We start from the raw sequence: 12,256 nt of genomic DNA, 5'->3' as shown, positions 1-12,256 counted from the left end.
TATGTTGGGGGTGGAAAGTTCTGATAAACATCTAGAACAAAAATGATATTAAAGTACTTGATATAACAACAAAAAAGAACAGAGTTATGAAGGTAACTTATGTTCTTATATTCTCATATGCTCTTTCTTGTGTTTATATCAGTTGCTTAATATCATTTTCATTCTAGGTGTTTATCATAACTTTCCAGATATCCCCCCCCTCCCTGTCGTATGTAAAATACACACTCACACAGATATACCACTGATCTTCCAGCAATGGATTATCTATTGCCTTGTTTAGTTCAGACAAAATGACAAGAGTGCACTTGAAATCCTTGTGGCGATCTGACTAATTCACTTCGGCTGCCACAAATGATGATGCATGTGGTGCACACTTGTTTAATTATTTACATCTGCACTTGATAGTGATTTCGATTTCATTTCTAATATTATTTTGCTTACATTTACACTTAGCTAGGGCTTCTAAACAAGGACAAATTCACAGTGGTACTGTCAAGCTTAAGCACAAGCCCATATCTACTTACAGAGTATCATTTACACTAATGCATTTCATTTTAACACCTAATGTTTCTAGCAGTCATGGTACTTTAGCAACAGCAGAGGTATAATTGGTGGATCAGAAGTGTACTGATGAATTATTATTATTATGCAACCTCCCTGGGTAAGGCAAGGAGGTTGCATAATATAAACCAACGTTGCCTGGAAATCAGTGGAGTACCTGGGTATATAGATACAGGTACACCAGGTACATACAGTATTGTGCAACAATATATATAATATACGAGTATGTTATGGAATACTGGTCGGTACTCCCCCCCCCCCCATACTGTATATATGTTTCAAATATCCTATTCAGAGCAATCTGTAGAGAGAACAAATAGGCTAAATACTAAATACAATTTCAAAATTTGGAAGGTATCTTAACCAGATCATGAGGGAGAGGTTTAGACAATAAAAAAAAAAATCAGTTCAAAAATGATTCATAGGGGAAATATGGTGTGGTGAGTGAGAGAAAATTACATTAATGTGAACTGGATGGTATGTGGTTGTGAAATGATTCAGATTACTTAAAATTATAATAACGGAATTAACTCACGTAAAATATTATTTATTAGTAGAATTTTCGCCCGAGTATCACAGGCATCTTCACTACATGCAAAAAGGCTAATTAAACAATAACTGACAATTCCAAAGGGCGGCATCTAAGTAGTTCATGTAAATAACTAAAACAGATCAATAAGTTTCCTAATTTATATACCGGTATATATATATATATATATATATATATATATATATATATATATATATATATATACACAAACACAGACAACCGCACATAAAAAATTGCACAAAAAAAGCCTAACTTATGTTGAAAAAATACGGATACGTTCCTTAATTTTCTAAAACCGCATAAAACTGAAGCAATGAATTAAAATAAACTTAAAATCGCATAAAATAGATTTATGAAAATTCAGGAAAATAAGAATGCCTAAGTTTGTTTTAAAGCTTTATCATTTAATTTTATTGAAAAGTAACAATTTTTTTTTTTTTTTATCAGAATTATCATCGCTGTTAGACACAATTCAGCAACGTTTGTGAACTGGTGCAAAATCACTTTCATCACCAGAAGAGATGGTCAGCACATCAGATCTGTATGGTAAGGGCAATGGTTCTTCACAAACAGAATTAGCTTCACCCTTTCTGTGCCTGATTTTTTTCTTCTGACAATGTAATAAGCGATAAAACTTTGCAATGATGATTTCACTAATTTTTTTATACAGCTTGTGATATCCAGACATACAATTCTTCAGCTCACGATGGAATTTAAAGGCTCTTTCAGAATTTGTGTCATTAATAAGAAAATGATTTTCCAATTTATTGCACAGTTCAAGACCTTCTCGAATTATATTTGCAGTGAGGGGGACAGGTTTTTCTTCCTCTTCACTATCGTTTTCTGGATCTTCGACGATATCTAAAGTTAATCGATATCCAATAATATCATTGTCACTTAAGGCATTATCCACAAACAATTCGTCTACATCGTTCTGGCTAAATGTATCAAAACCTTCTCCACCAATTTCATGTGCCAAAGTAATGATTTCCGCTGATAATGTAGATGTTTACATGGTTGCACTGTTTGCATGTGTGCTGTCACCTCATCTTTTTAACATCTACTCAGAAGCCATATTTCAAAAAGTCTTGAAAGGAAGAAAGGAAGGGATGTGTGCTGTCACCTCATCTTTTTAACATCTACTCAGAAGCCATATTTCAAAAAGTCTTGAAAGGAAGAAAGGAAGGGATTAGTGTAAATGGTGAAATCATCAGTAACATCCGATATGCCGATGATACAGCTCTTCTGGCTGACAATATTCAGGATCTTCAAAATCTTTTGGAACTAATAAATGCAGAGAGTGAAAAAATGGGATTAAAAATAAATATCACCAAAACTAAATTCATGGTCATAAGTAAGAAACCGATTCTTAATTTAGCACTTTCTTTAAATAGGAAACAAATAGAAAGAGTGGCAAAGTTTAAATATCTCGGATGCTGGTTAAATGAAGATTGCAATCCAGAAATGGAAATAAAAGTTAGAATTGAAATGGCAAGAAAAAATTTTCTCTTGATGAAATCAACACTGTGTAACCGCAGTTTAAACTTAGAGCTTAGAGTACGCATGGTTAAATGCTATGTATGGTCTGTACTGCTGTACAGTGCAGAAACTTGGACCTTGAAGACAACATCAATAAAAAGACTTGAAAGCCTTTGAGATGTGGTTATACAGACGAATGTTAAAAATCTCATGGACAGCAAAAATATCCAATCAGGAAGTACTGGAACAAATGGGGAAATCACGTGAACTTTTAGATACCATAAAAAGAAGGAAAACTGCATATCTTGGTCACCTACTTCGTAATGAAAAATATAAGATACTTCAATTGATTATAAAAGGGAAGATAAATGGAAGAAGAGGACAAGGAAGACGAAGAAAATCTTGGCTGGTAGATATCAGACAGTGGACTGGTATGAACTCTGAGAGACTGCTCAGAATAGCTGAGAATCGCTCAAAATTTGCCAAGGTGGTCGCCGACCTCCGATAGGAGATGGCACTCAAAGAAGAAGTGGGTCTTAGAATCCGATTTACTAGGAGGGGGTTTCAACATTCAATCTCCTGATGCATTGCTACAAAGTAACAATGTTACTCAATCTTTGCTTGCTTTAAATCCACTTGCTTTTTTCTCAGACTTTGCAATGTAAGTTCGACATTAGGCATTTTGTTCCAAAACGATCCTGTTTCATCAGCGTTAAACACTTGATCGGGACAATAGCCACTATCTTCAATAATTCAGACTAACTTCTCTTGAAAATTTTTGGCTGCTTCTTCATCTGCTGCTGCGACCTCGCCTGTAATCTTCATGTTATGAAATGCATTCCTTTTTAAAAACCCGGTTAATCATCCTTTGCTAGCTGAAAATTCTTTACCAGTCTGGGAAGCAGAAGTAGATGGCTCCAATTGCTTCATCTGTTCATAAATCCGAGAGCTTTTTGTTTAATTAAATAACCACTTATAGGAATTCTTCTTTGAGTTAATTCTTCAATCCAAATTACGAGGGCTCGTTCCGTGTTTTCTAATAAAGCATCTCTTGAGTACGATGATAATTTGGTACTTAGTTTTGTGTCAGAAATGACAATTTTCTTATTGCGACTTCATTCTTTTTAATTGCTCTTATAGTAGATTCGCCTAAATTAAAATGTTCACCAATCACCGTAGATCCCTCTCCTTTTGCTAAACGATCTAAAATTGCAATTTTCATTTCCAAAGAAATTGTTTTCTTTGGTGCTGTTTTTTCTCCATTGGGCCAAGTTTAATTAATTATTAATTAATAAAGAATGATCAATTATTAATTAGTAATAAAAAATCAGCTAAATTAACAATAATTATTAATTAATAGATTACAAAATAATCAAGTAACATGAAAATTTCAGGATTTGAGAAGTGTTCTGTCATAGGAAAAGTTTGGGAAACGCTGGATTACCCTATTATCGGAATGGATTCTCCTTCTGTTGACATGCTCAGAAGTGTCGAAAGGTCTCGTATCTGTGGGCGTACTATACATAAGTTTTGAAGTTACGCACCGCATAACTTCAAATCCGCATAAAAAGAGACACGAGTGTGTGTGTGTGTGTATATATATATACAGGGTGTTCGGGATAAATTTGACAGTTTCGTAAGGAAAAAGAAAATCTTCTTTGTATCTATTAAATTTAATGAATTGACAAAAAAACATTACAGGCAGAGTTAATTACAATACTATCAACAAGATTTACTCAAAATAACCACCATTAGCATCGATCACAGCTTCAATTCTGCTTCGGAACCTCGAACAACTGATGCTACAGTCTCCCTGGGAAGGGCCGCAAAAACTGTTTTAATTTTATCCATTAACTGGGCTTTTGTATTACTGGAAGTGCGATTGGTGTCTTTTTCAACTGCGCCCCATACAAAATAATCCATGGGGTTAAGGTCTGGGGAGTTTGGAGGCCAAACATTTGGACTGGTGAAGTCGTAGAAATTTTCAGACAACCATTTTTGACTTTTCCCAGAGGTGTGGCAAGGGGCCGAATCCTGCTGCCATACATACGGCCTACCATTGGCTACCCTTGTTATCCAGGGCTTGACTACAGTTAGCAACTCCACGAACAAAGCCCGAATTCCAATGCCAGGGTTCTTCAACACCTGTTCCTGCAGATTTGCGAGGAATTCTGCTGTACGAACGCAATCAGATCGTCTGCTAGGGATCTTTCTTCTTGCTACATCCTCGTAGTCACCATTGCAAGTCTCTAGTTCATTCCTGATTGTTTTTACTGTATTCAGGGAGCATTGGGCAGCAGTCGTAATATCCTTATTTTGATGGAGGGCACGAATCATCATGATACAAGTTATTCTCTTCCATGATTCAGGTGGGTTCCAGCTATCCATCCTTTCTGACATCTTGTATATGAATGAAGAAGGGTCCAAACTTTTAAATGAAGAGAAGTGTGTGTTAATACATGTAACTTACGGAAAAATATAATTAATTATAAATATGTCAAATTTATCCCGAACACCCTGTATATATGTCCAGACACACAATTAAAAGTTAGGAAAGATTAGCTGATTTAAAAAGTACTATCTCCCATATAGGGGATAGATGTAGACCATCATTGGATCTGTTTAAGTTGGGTGAGTGAAGTAAGGTTTCTCATGCTTCTTTATAAAACCATTCCATGGTGCCCTTTGGAATTGTCATTTATTGTTTAATTAGCTTTTTTTACATGTACTGAAGATGCCTGTGATACTCAGTAAAATATTACTAATAAATAATATTTTACGTGAGTTAATTCCGTTATTATAATTTTGAGGAATATGTCTACTCACGGTATTTCCTTACTGAAACAGAAATGATTCAGTCAATGAAAGACAAAGTATAAACATCACCATTTGGTGATGTTTATATTTTCTTTTTCTTCTTCAACTTATCTCCCCTTATGATGGTAGAGTCTCCTGATTAGGGGTGATGATGAATTGATGCAGTCAGCACTGAGTTATTTTATTCATTTCATAAAATAATGTAATATATAAAACATATTGCATAGAACTGAAGTTCAATGTTATCCTTTGTATGGCACCAATAGCTGATGCCACCATACAGCATTGATTACAGTGGAAAGCAACTGAACTGTCAAAAGGTTTCCCTACATTATGTGCGATTTTTTTTATTTCAAATCTGGCAAGTGAAGAATTTTGCATGAATACACCATGGTTTTGAGGTAACCGCGAATACCAAAAGTCACAGGGTTTCAGTTCTAGTGAATGCGTGGGCATTTTATAGAAAATTAGAGAATGATTACTCTGTGCTCTGTGAAACGTCAACACAATAATTACTGAACTTCACATCTTATATGAGGAGGTGCTCCATATCTTGCATCAATACAACAGTGATGATGCAAGTGAAATAAATATCAAATAGCTTCATTTGTCATTGATTCTGAATCATTTCACAATCATATACCATCCAGTTCACCTTAATACAATTTTCTCCTGCTCACAGCGCCATATTTCCCCTATCGGTCATTTCTGAACTACTACTACTTTTTTTTTTTTTTGGTCAAAATCTCTTCCCCATGGTTAGGGTAGCACCAAGTTTGAGCGTATTTTGTCCACTGATTCTCTCTACAAATTGCTCTGAATAGGAGTAGCTTTTTTTTTTTTTTTTTTTTTTTTGTGACTCATCAAAGCAAGGCTTTTAAGGATATTTTTATATTTTTTGTATTTCCATTTATTTTTAAATAGTGCAGAAACCCTGCTCTAGTGACCAAATATAAAACTTTTTCAAGTCACTTCAGACTTTCACTACTGTTTAATGAATGGTGTTTCGAATAAGCAGCTGAAAATATCATCATCATCAAATTCCTGCCATGTACCCTCAAGGGGCGTACAGGATATGATAGTACTACATGAAAAATTTACATCATTACTAACTTCCTATCTAAATTTTCCTCCAAATCAGTCTGTTATTTGTCAAGACTCCAACATTATCAGATCTTATGTTTGTATCGTCTAAGGCACTTTGTACTGTATCAATCCACCTATATCTTGGTTGTTTTCCTGCCAACTTGGAAGAGAACAATTGTTTTGCTAATCTTTCCACGCCCATTCTGTTTAAGTGACCATACCACCTGAGATTAGCTCTGCTAACACATTCCTGGATGCTGACAATGTCAAGTTCTTTCCTAATATTCTCGTTTTTAATATGATATTGCCATTAATGCCATCTGTTCACGCCTCTAATCTTTCTCAGGACTCTCATATCTGCAGTCTCTAGTCTTTGGCCAAGTGTTTTACTTCTGACCCGGCTCTCAGATCCATAAGTTAAAACTGGTTTGAACACTGTCTTGTATATAACTAATTTAGTGTTCCGACTAATTTCTCTCTTATTCCATATGAATTTATTCAATTGACTTTCTACCATACCAGCTTTGTTGATTCTGTTGTCTATTTCCATATTTAATTTACCATCTTCACTAAAAATCATGCCTAAGCAGCTGAAATGTTTTACTTGTTCCACAGGTTCCCCGTTCACAACACAGTTGACATTTTCAACAATTCTACCTATTTTCATTGTCTTTGTCTTTTTAATGCTAACCTTCATACCATATCTATTACAATAGTTATTCAATTTAGTCAGGGAATCTTGTAAACTTGTAGTGGATTTATTCAGAAGTATAACATCGTCCTCATAAAGCAAAGAGCTGACATTAACATCTCCAATTTTGATATCATGTTTAATACCACTTTCCTTCATAATGTGATCCATATAGATAATGAATAACAGAGGGGATAATGTCCATCCTTGTCTCACACCAGATTTAACATTAAACCATCTTCCTGTACTTCCTTCAATTCTAACTGCTGACTTACAACTCAAATAAAGACTAAATATTGCTTGATATAATGCCCCATTGACACCATATAACTGTAGCGTATTGAATAGCTTCTCTCTTGGCACCTTGTCGTATGCCTTTTCCAAATCGACAAAACTTAAATACAGATCTTTGTTATATTCCCATGATTTCTCCATTATTTGTCGTAAAGTGAAGATCTGATCCTGACAGCCTCTATTTGACCTGAATCCAGCTTGTTCTTCACCAAGCTTTTCTTCTCAACCGTTTTCTCAAGTATACTTGCATATATCTTACCAGCAACAGTCAGTAATGAAATGCCTCTGTAATTCTCACATTCAGTTTTATTTCCCTTTTTATATATGGGTACTATGAGAGCTCTACTCCAATCATTGGGAATTCGTCACTCTGTCCAGGCATTCTGAACTATGCAGTGCAGCCACTGTAAGACTTTTATACCACCACAGCATTTCTGGTAAAATATCATCTACTCCTGCTGCCTTTCCACATTTCAAGTCTTTGATGGCTTTTTCTACTTCAATTATGGATATGTATTCCTGACTGCATGCCTGGTCATTGTTTTTTATCACTGTGCTATCATCTCTGCTTGTTTCATTTAGCAAATTTTCAATACTCCATACCTCAAGGATATTTTTTTCTCAAGTTTTCATGTCACCTTTATCATCTCTAATTCCTTTTACAGCACTCTTTCCTCCATTTCTGAGCTTCCTCAACAACCTCCAAAATATTTTGCCTCCTTCTTGATATTCATTTTCTATGTTCTTGCCAAAATCCTCCCATGACTTTTGTTTAGCTAGTTTTACACACTGTTTAGCTTTCTTACATTTGTCTCTGTATTCTCTAAGAGCACAAGCTGAATTATTTGCCAGGAACTTTTGATATGCTTTCTTCTTTTCCTTCACTGCCTCTTTAACTTCCTGTGTCCACCATGGAGTTCTAATTTGTCTATCCTTGCAGACAACTTCACCACATGCCTCTCTAGCTGAAAATATATGTTCATATTTTCACAGGATTCAACAAAGACAAAGCCTTACAAGAGGTTGGTGACTGAATAGTGCTGCTGCTGCTGTTGGAAGCTGGGGAAGAAGAAAGCCTGGATTTTTCACAAGTTATGCATCTGGTGTACCATTCTAAGAATGCTTTTGATGACCTGGTTTCCTCTGTCTCCTCCAATAATCGTCCGATTAATGAAGCTACAAGTTTGAAGAATTATTCTTGCACCATGTGTTTCAAGTTGATCATTTCATTTGTAAATGCAGAGAAGTACTACATTCATGTGCTTTATTATAATCAGTGTACAGTAATTTTATGTTAGAATTTGTACATTGTATTATTTTGCTATACACAGAAAATAGAATGTTAAAATATAACCTACACATTTTAACATTCATCCATATAATTGTTAACATATCTTTATGGTTCTTATAGTGATTTTTGACTTATGATCTTTTCGACTTACAATATTGTTGGAACAATGTCATAAATTGAGGATTGACCATACAGTCAAGTGAATTCCTGCCAGATGTGCAACATACATGTGAGGCACAGCCACCAAGAAGTAAGTAAAACAGTTAACTAGCTGTTCTTGAGTTCCCTACAAGTTTGACATAGAGGCAACTCTATAGCTTAAAAAATTTAATGCCACTATTACAGTAGCATATGCTATCCACATGAAGAAGAATGAGGATCAGCTTTCTAAAAATTCATCTACAGTTTTTCCTGGTCCTTAAGCACTGATAATCATCCAAGGTATCCTTGGATTTCACAACCATGATTCCAAGATAAGGTGGTTAAGCCTATGCCTGTTGCAGGATGAAAAACTCAAGTTTCTGGTAGGAAAACCTTTCCATATCTGCATGAGACCAGCTAACTCATCTTCACTTGAAAATTCTTGATAAAGATTCTTCACATCCTAGACAGGATTCAAACCCAGGTCTTTCCAAGTGAAGGGCATTGTCAAAACCAACTGAGCTACAGAGGTTCCCATGCTTCTTAAATAACAATATTAATAATAACAATGAATATAAGTAGTATCTTTGGTGACCTCAAAGTAATAACATTGACAATGAACATGTAACTAGGTTTCCCAAAATATTTCATGTGAGTGTATAATATTCTAACTAAAGACTGCCATTACAAGATTAAAAAATTGAATTTAGTGCCTTGGGAGAAAATTTCAGATCTTGCCGCCTCAGCACATTAAATTCAGTCTGATGAAATATTTTATTAAGACTGGATAAAATTTTGATTTGTTGATCAGAAGACAACTTTTCATCAGAAGAAGTGAATAAATTTATCCACTTATGAAGGAGAGTTAGGTCTTCTGATGACATCATAAATGAAAATGATGAATTAAAGGCTTTCAAACCCTATTACTTCCAAATTTTTAGTGTCTGTTAATACAGTGTTATTTAAATACAAGTAGTATCTTTTGGTGACTTCGAAGTGATAACAATTACAATGGACATGTAGCCAGGTTTCACGAAATACTTTATGCTCTTGCATAAAATATTCTCATTATTATATGAGAATATAGTATATATATTTGCCATATGAGATTTGTCTACAAGTTCTGGCAGCAGATGGGTAAGGATATGTGTGACCAAGCATTTGTATTTAACTTAAAAATTTCTCTTGGAAATTAAATACAGTTAACTCAGAGTATTCTAAAGAACTATTGAAATAAGAAATACAGTAATATGTTTGTTCAACAGCAATTAAAAACTAATAGATAAGTAGACATATTTAAAATCAATTTAAAACTCTTCTAACTGCTTTCCATTAACCAAGTTGCTTAAGAAAAACTTTACTTACCCTTTGTCCAAGTTGACATGAGCTACCAAAGTCCACAATTTTTATGGCACTACGTTTAGGATTGCACAGAAGAATGTTTTCTGGTTTTAGGTCACAGTGTATAATGTTCAGATCAGGATTTGACAGAAACATTAAGGCAGTACACATCTGATGAGCAAATTTTCGTGTTAAGTTCAAAGAAACTCCTCTAAAACTGGTGTTCCTCAGAAGATCATATAGGTTATATGAAAGCAGCTCAAATACAAGGCAGAGATGGTTCCTCCACATAAAATGCCCTTTCAGCTTCACTAAGAGAAAATAATCCAGACAATTAACTTATAATCCCTTCTTATCGTTCATGTTTAAGTTCATTCACTATCTCGTAAATAAAAATTAAAAGTAACAACCCTAATTTTTCATCAATTATGAAAAATGTCACTTGAAATAACTAGGCTTGTTGCTCATTTCATGAACTTTAATGATGGTTGTTTATGTATATAGAATAGAAGCTCAAAAGCAAAGAGTTATAACAAAATGGTATGCTATTGCAATCATCAGAAGTATCACAGAAATAATGTTATTTTAAACTCGCTATTGAAAACCACTTAACCTACATTTATTAGTCAACAAATCTACCTATGCAACAATACTATCCAACAGCTGTGTGGACATGGTGACAAATGAGAAAAGAAATTATTACACTCTAGAAAGAAAGATAATTCCACCTAATGTCTACAGTGAGTGGCTACTAAAATGTCATGCTCAGAATAGTTTTATTATAAACAATATCTGAGCAATATTACACAAAGGAAAACAGAAATTTAACAAAGTTTTAAATCCCTAAACATATGGTTATGATATTACTTAAAAATTTATAACTGGTACCAGAATTAAGTGTAATAGACCTAGGAGGTTAGGTAAATCTACAAGAGTTTGAGTCCAACTCAACAGTTCTTAGCTTTTACCATTTATATACAGTTGATTATCACTATAACAAACTATTAAAAAGTTCTGACTGAAGCCTCACAGATACAATAATATGCTGAAGAAAATTCACCAGCAAACTACCCAAGCTGTTTCTGTTGTCCCTATGAATTGTTTATGAGAGTTGTAGGACTACAAAACGGTTCTAAAATCCAGACCTGTTGTGGGTAACGAGGTACAAATATGATCAACACAACTTTTATTATGTTTTAAGCTATGATATATATATATATATATACATATATAATTATATATATTAAAAATGAGACTTTTTGTGGTTATGAGACTATCGATCGGTCTTTATTAATATAATCCTGCCTACTAGTTTCGCAAGCGACTGTCTAGCTTTGTCAAGGCTGAACGGTACACACAAAAATATGAGAGAATACAGAAACTTTGAGTGACAATGTGTGCATGTGTTGAGAAGCTTCAGTTAGTTCTATTGGATACGTGCTCTATGCACACGTGTTACATGATTTTTCGCGTATTGTAGTTCCGTTAAACTGAGTGAGTTCAGTTTTTCCATATATCTTTCGGTAATGCACCCTGATTTCTGTTGAAGTTGTCACCCGTTCTTAATACCACTGCTGCTTCCTTGAAAATTCTGTAACTGTAATCATCATCCAAATACGGCATAGAGCTATTTTCCCAGTCAATGGTTGGAAGTTGCAAAGTGATGTGTTAAGCCTGAGAAGACTGTCCTGTTGTGATTGACATCCCCAACATGCTCCTTCTGTCTGATTTCCAGGCTTCTTGAAGTTTGCCCAATATATGAAAGGCTGCACGTACATGGAATTCTATAAACATCTGGATATCTGAAAAATGGTACACTGTCTTTAGGAGATCATAATACTTGTCTGATGATAGTGGTAGGCTTAAATACCACTCTGATGTCATGAGATTTTAAAATTCTTGCTAATCTTGAAGAGATTGAATCTACATAAGGGATGACTATTGTTGAAGCGTATTGGGTGACTGTTCCTTGTAGTTGGAGGTTGTCTTTATACAGGAACTTGAT

At 34.6% G+C, this 12,256-nt stretch overlaps 1 protein-coding gene across 4 annotated transcripts in view; it reads right to left on the bottom strand.

The window, feature by feature from the left end:
- Nucleotides 1-12,256, bottom strand: part of LOC150102781 (dual specificity tyrosine-phosphorylation-regulated kinase 1B-like) — a 323,866-nt gene that overhangs the window by 87,414 nt on the left and 224,196 nt on the right. For all 4 annotated transcript variants that reach the window (XR_016548908.1, XM_090398758.1, XM_090398759.1 and 1 more), the window contains one exon: nucleotides 10,276-10,562. Coding sequence is in view for 3 of the 4 variants with exons in the window: in XM_090398758.1 (XP_090254884.1) it covers nucleotides 10,276-10,562 (287 nt within the window). In the remaining variant the exon portion in view is untranslated. The remainder of the gene's footprint in view (nucleotides 1-10,275; nucleotides 10,563-12,256) is intronic.

The sequence above is a fragment of the Typopeltis vanoorti genome, chromosome 10 (assembly GCF_054136105.1).
Source record: "Typopeltis vanoorti isolate ZY-2024b chromosome 10, IOZ_Tvanoo_1.0, whole genome shotgun sequence".
Taxonomy (NCBI): Eukaryota; Metazoa; Arthropoda; class Arachnida; order Uropygi; family Thelyphonidae; genus Typopeltis; species Typopeltis vanoorti.
This window is presented reverse-complemented; position numbering and strand designations above follow the sequence as displayed.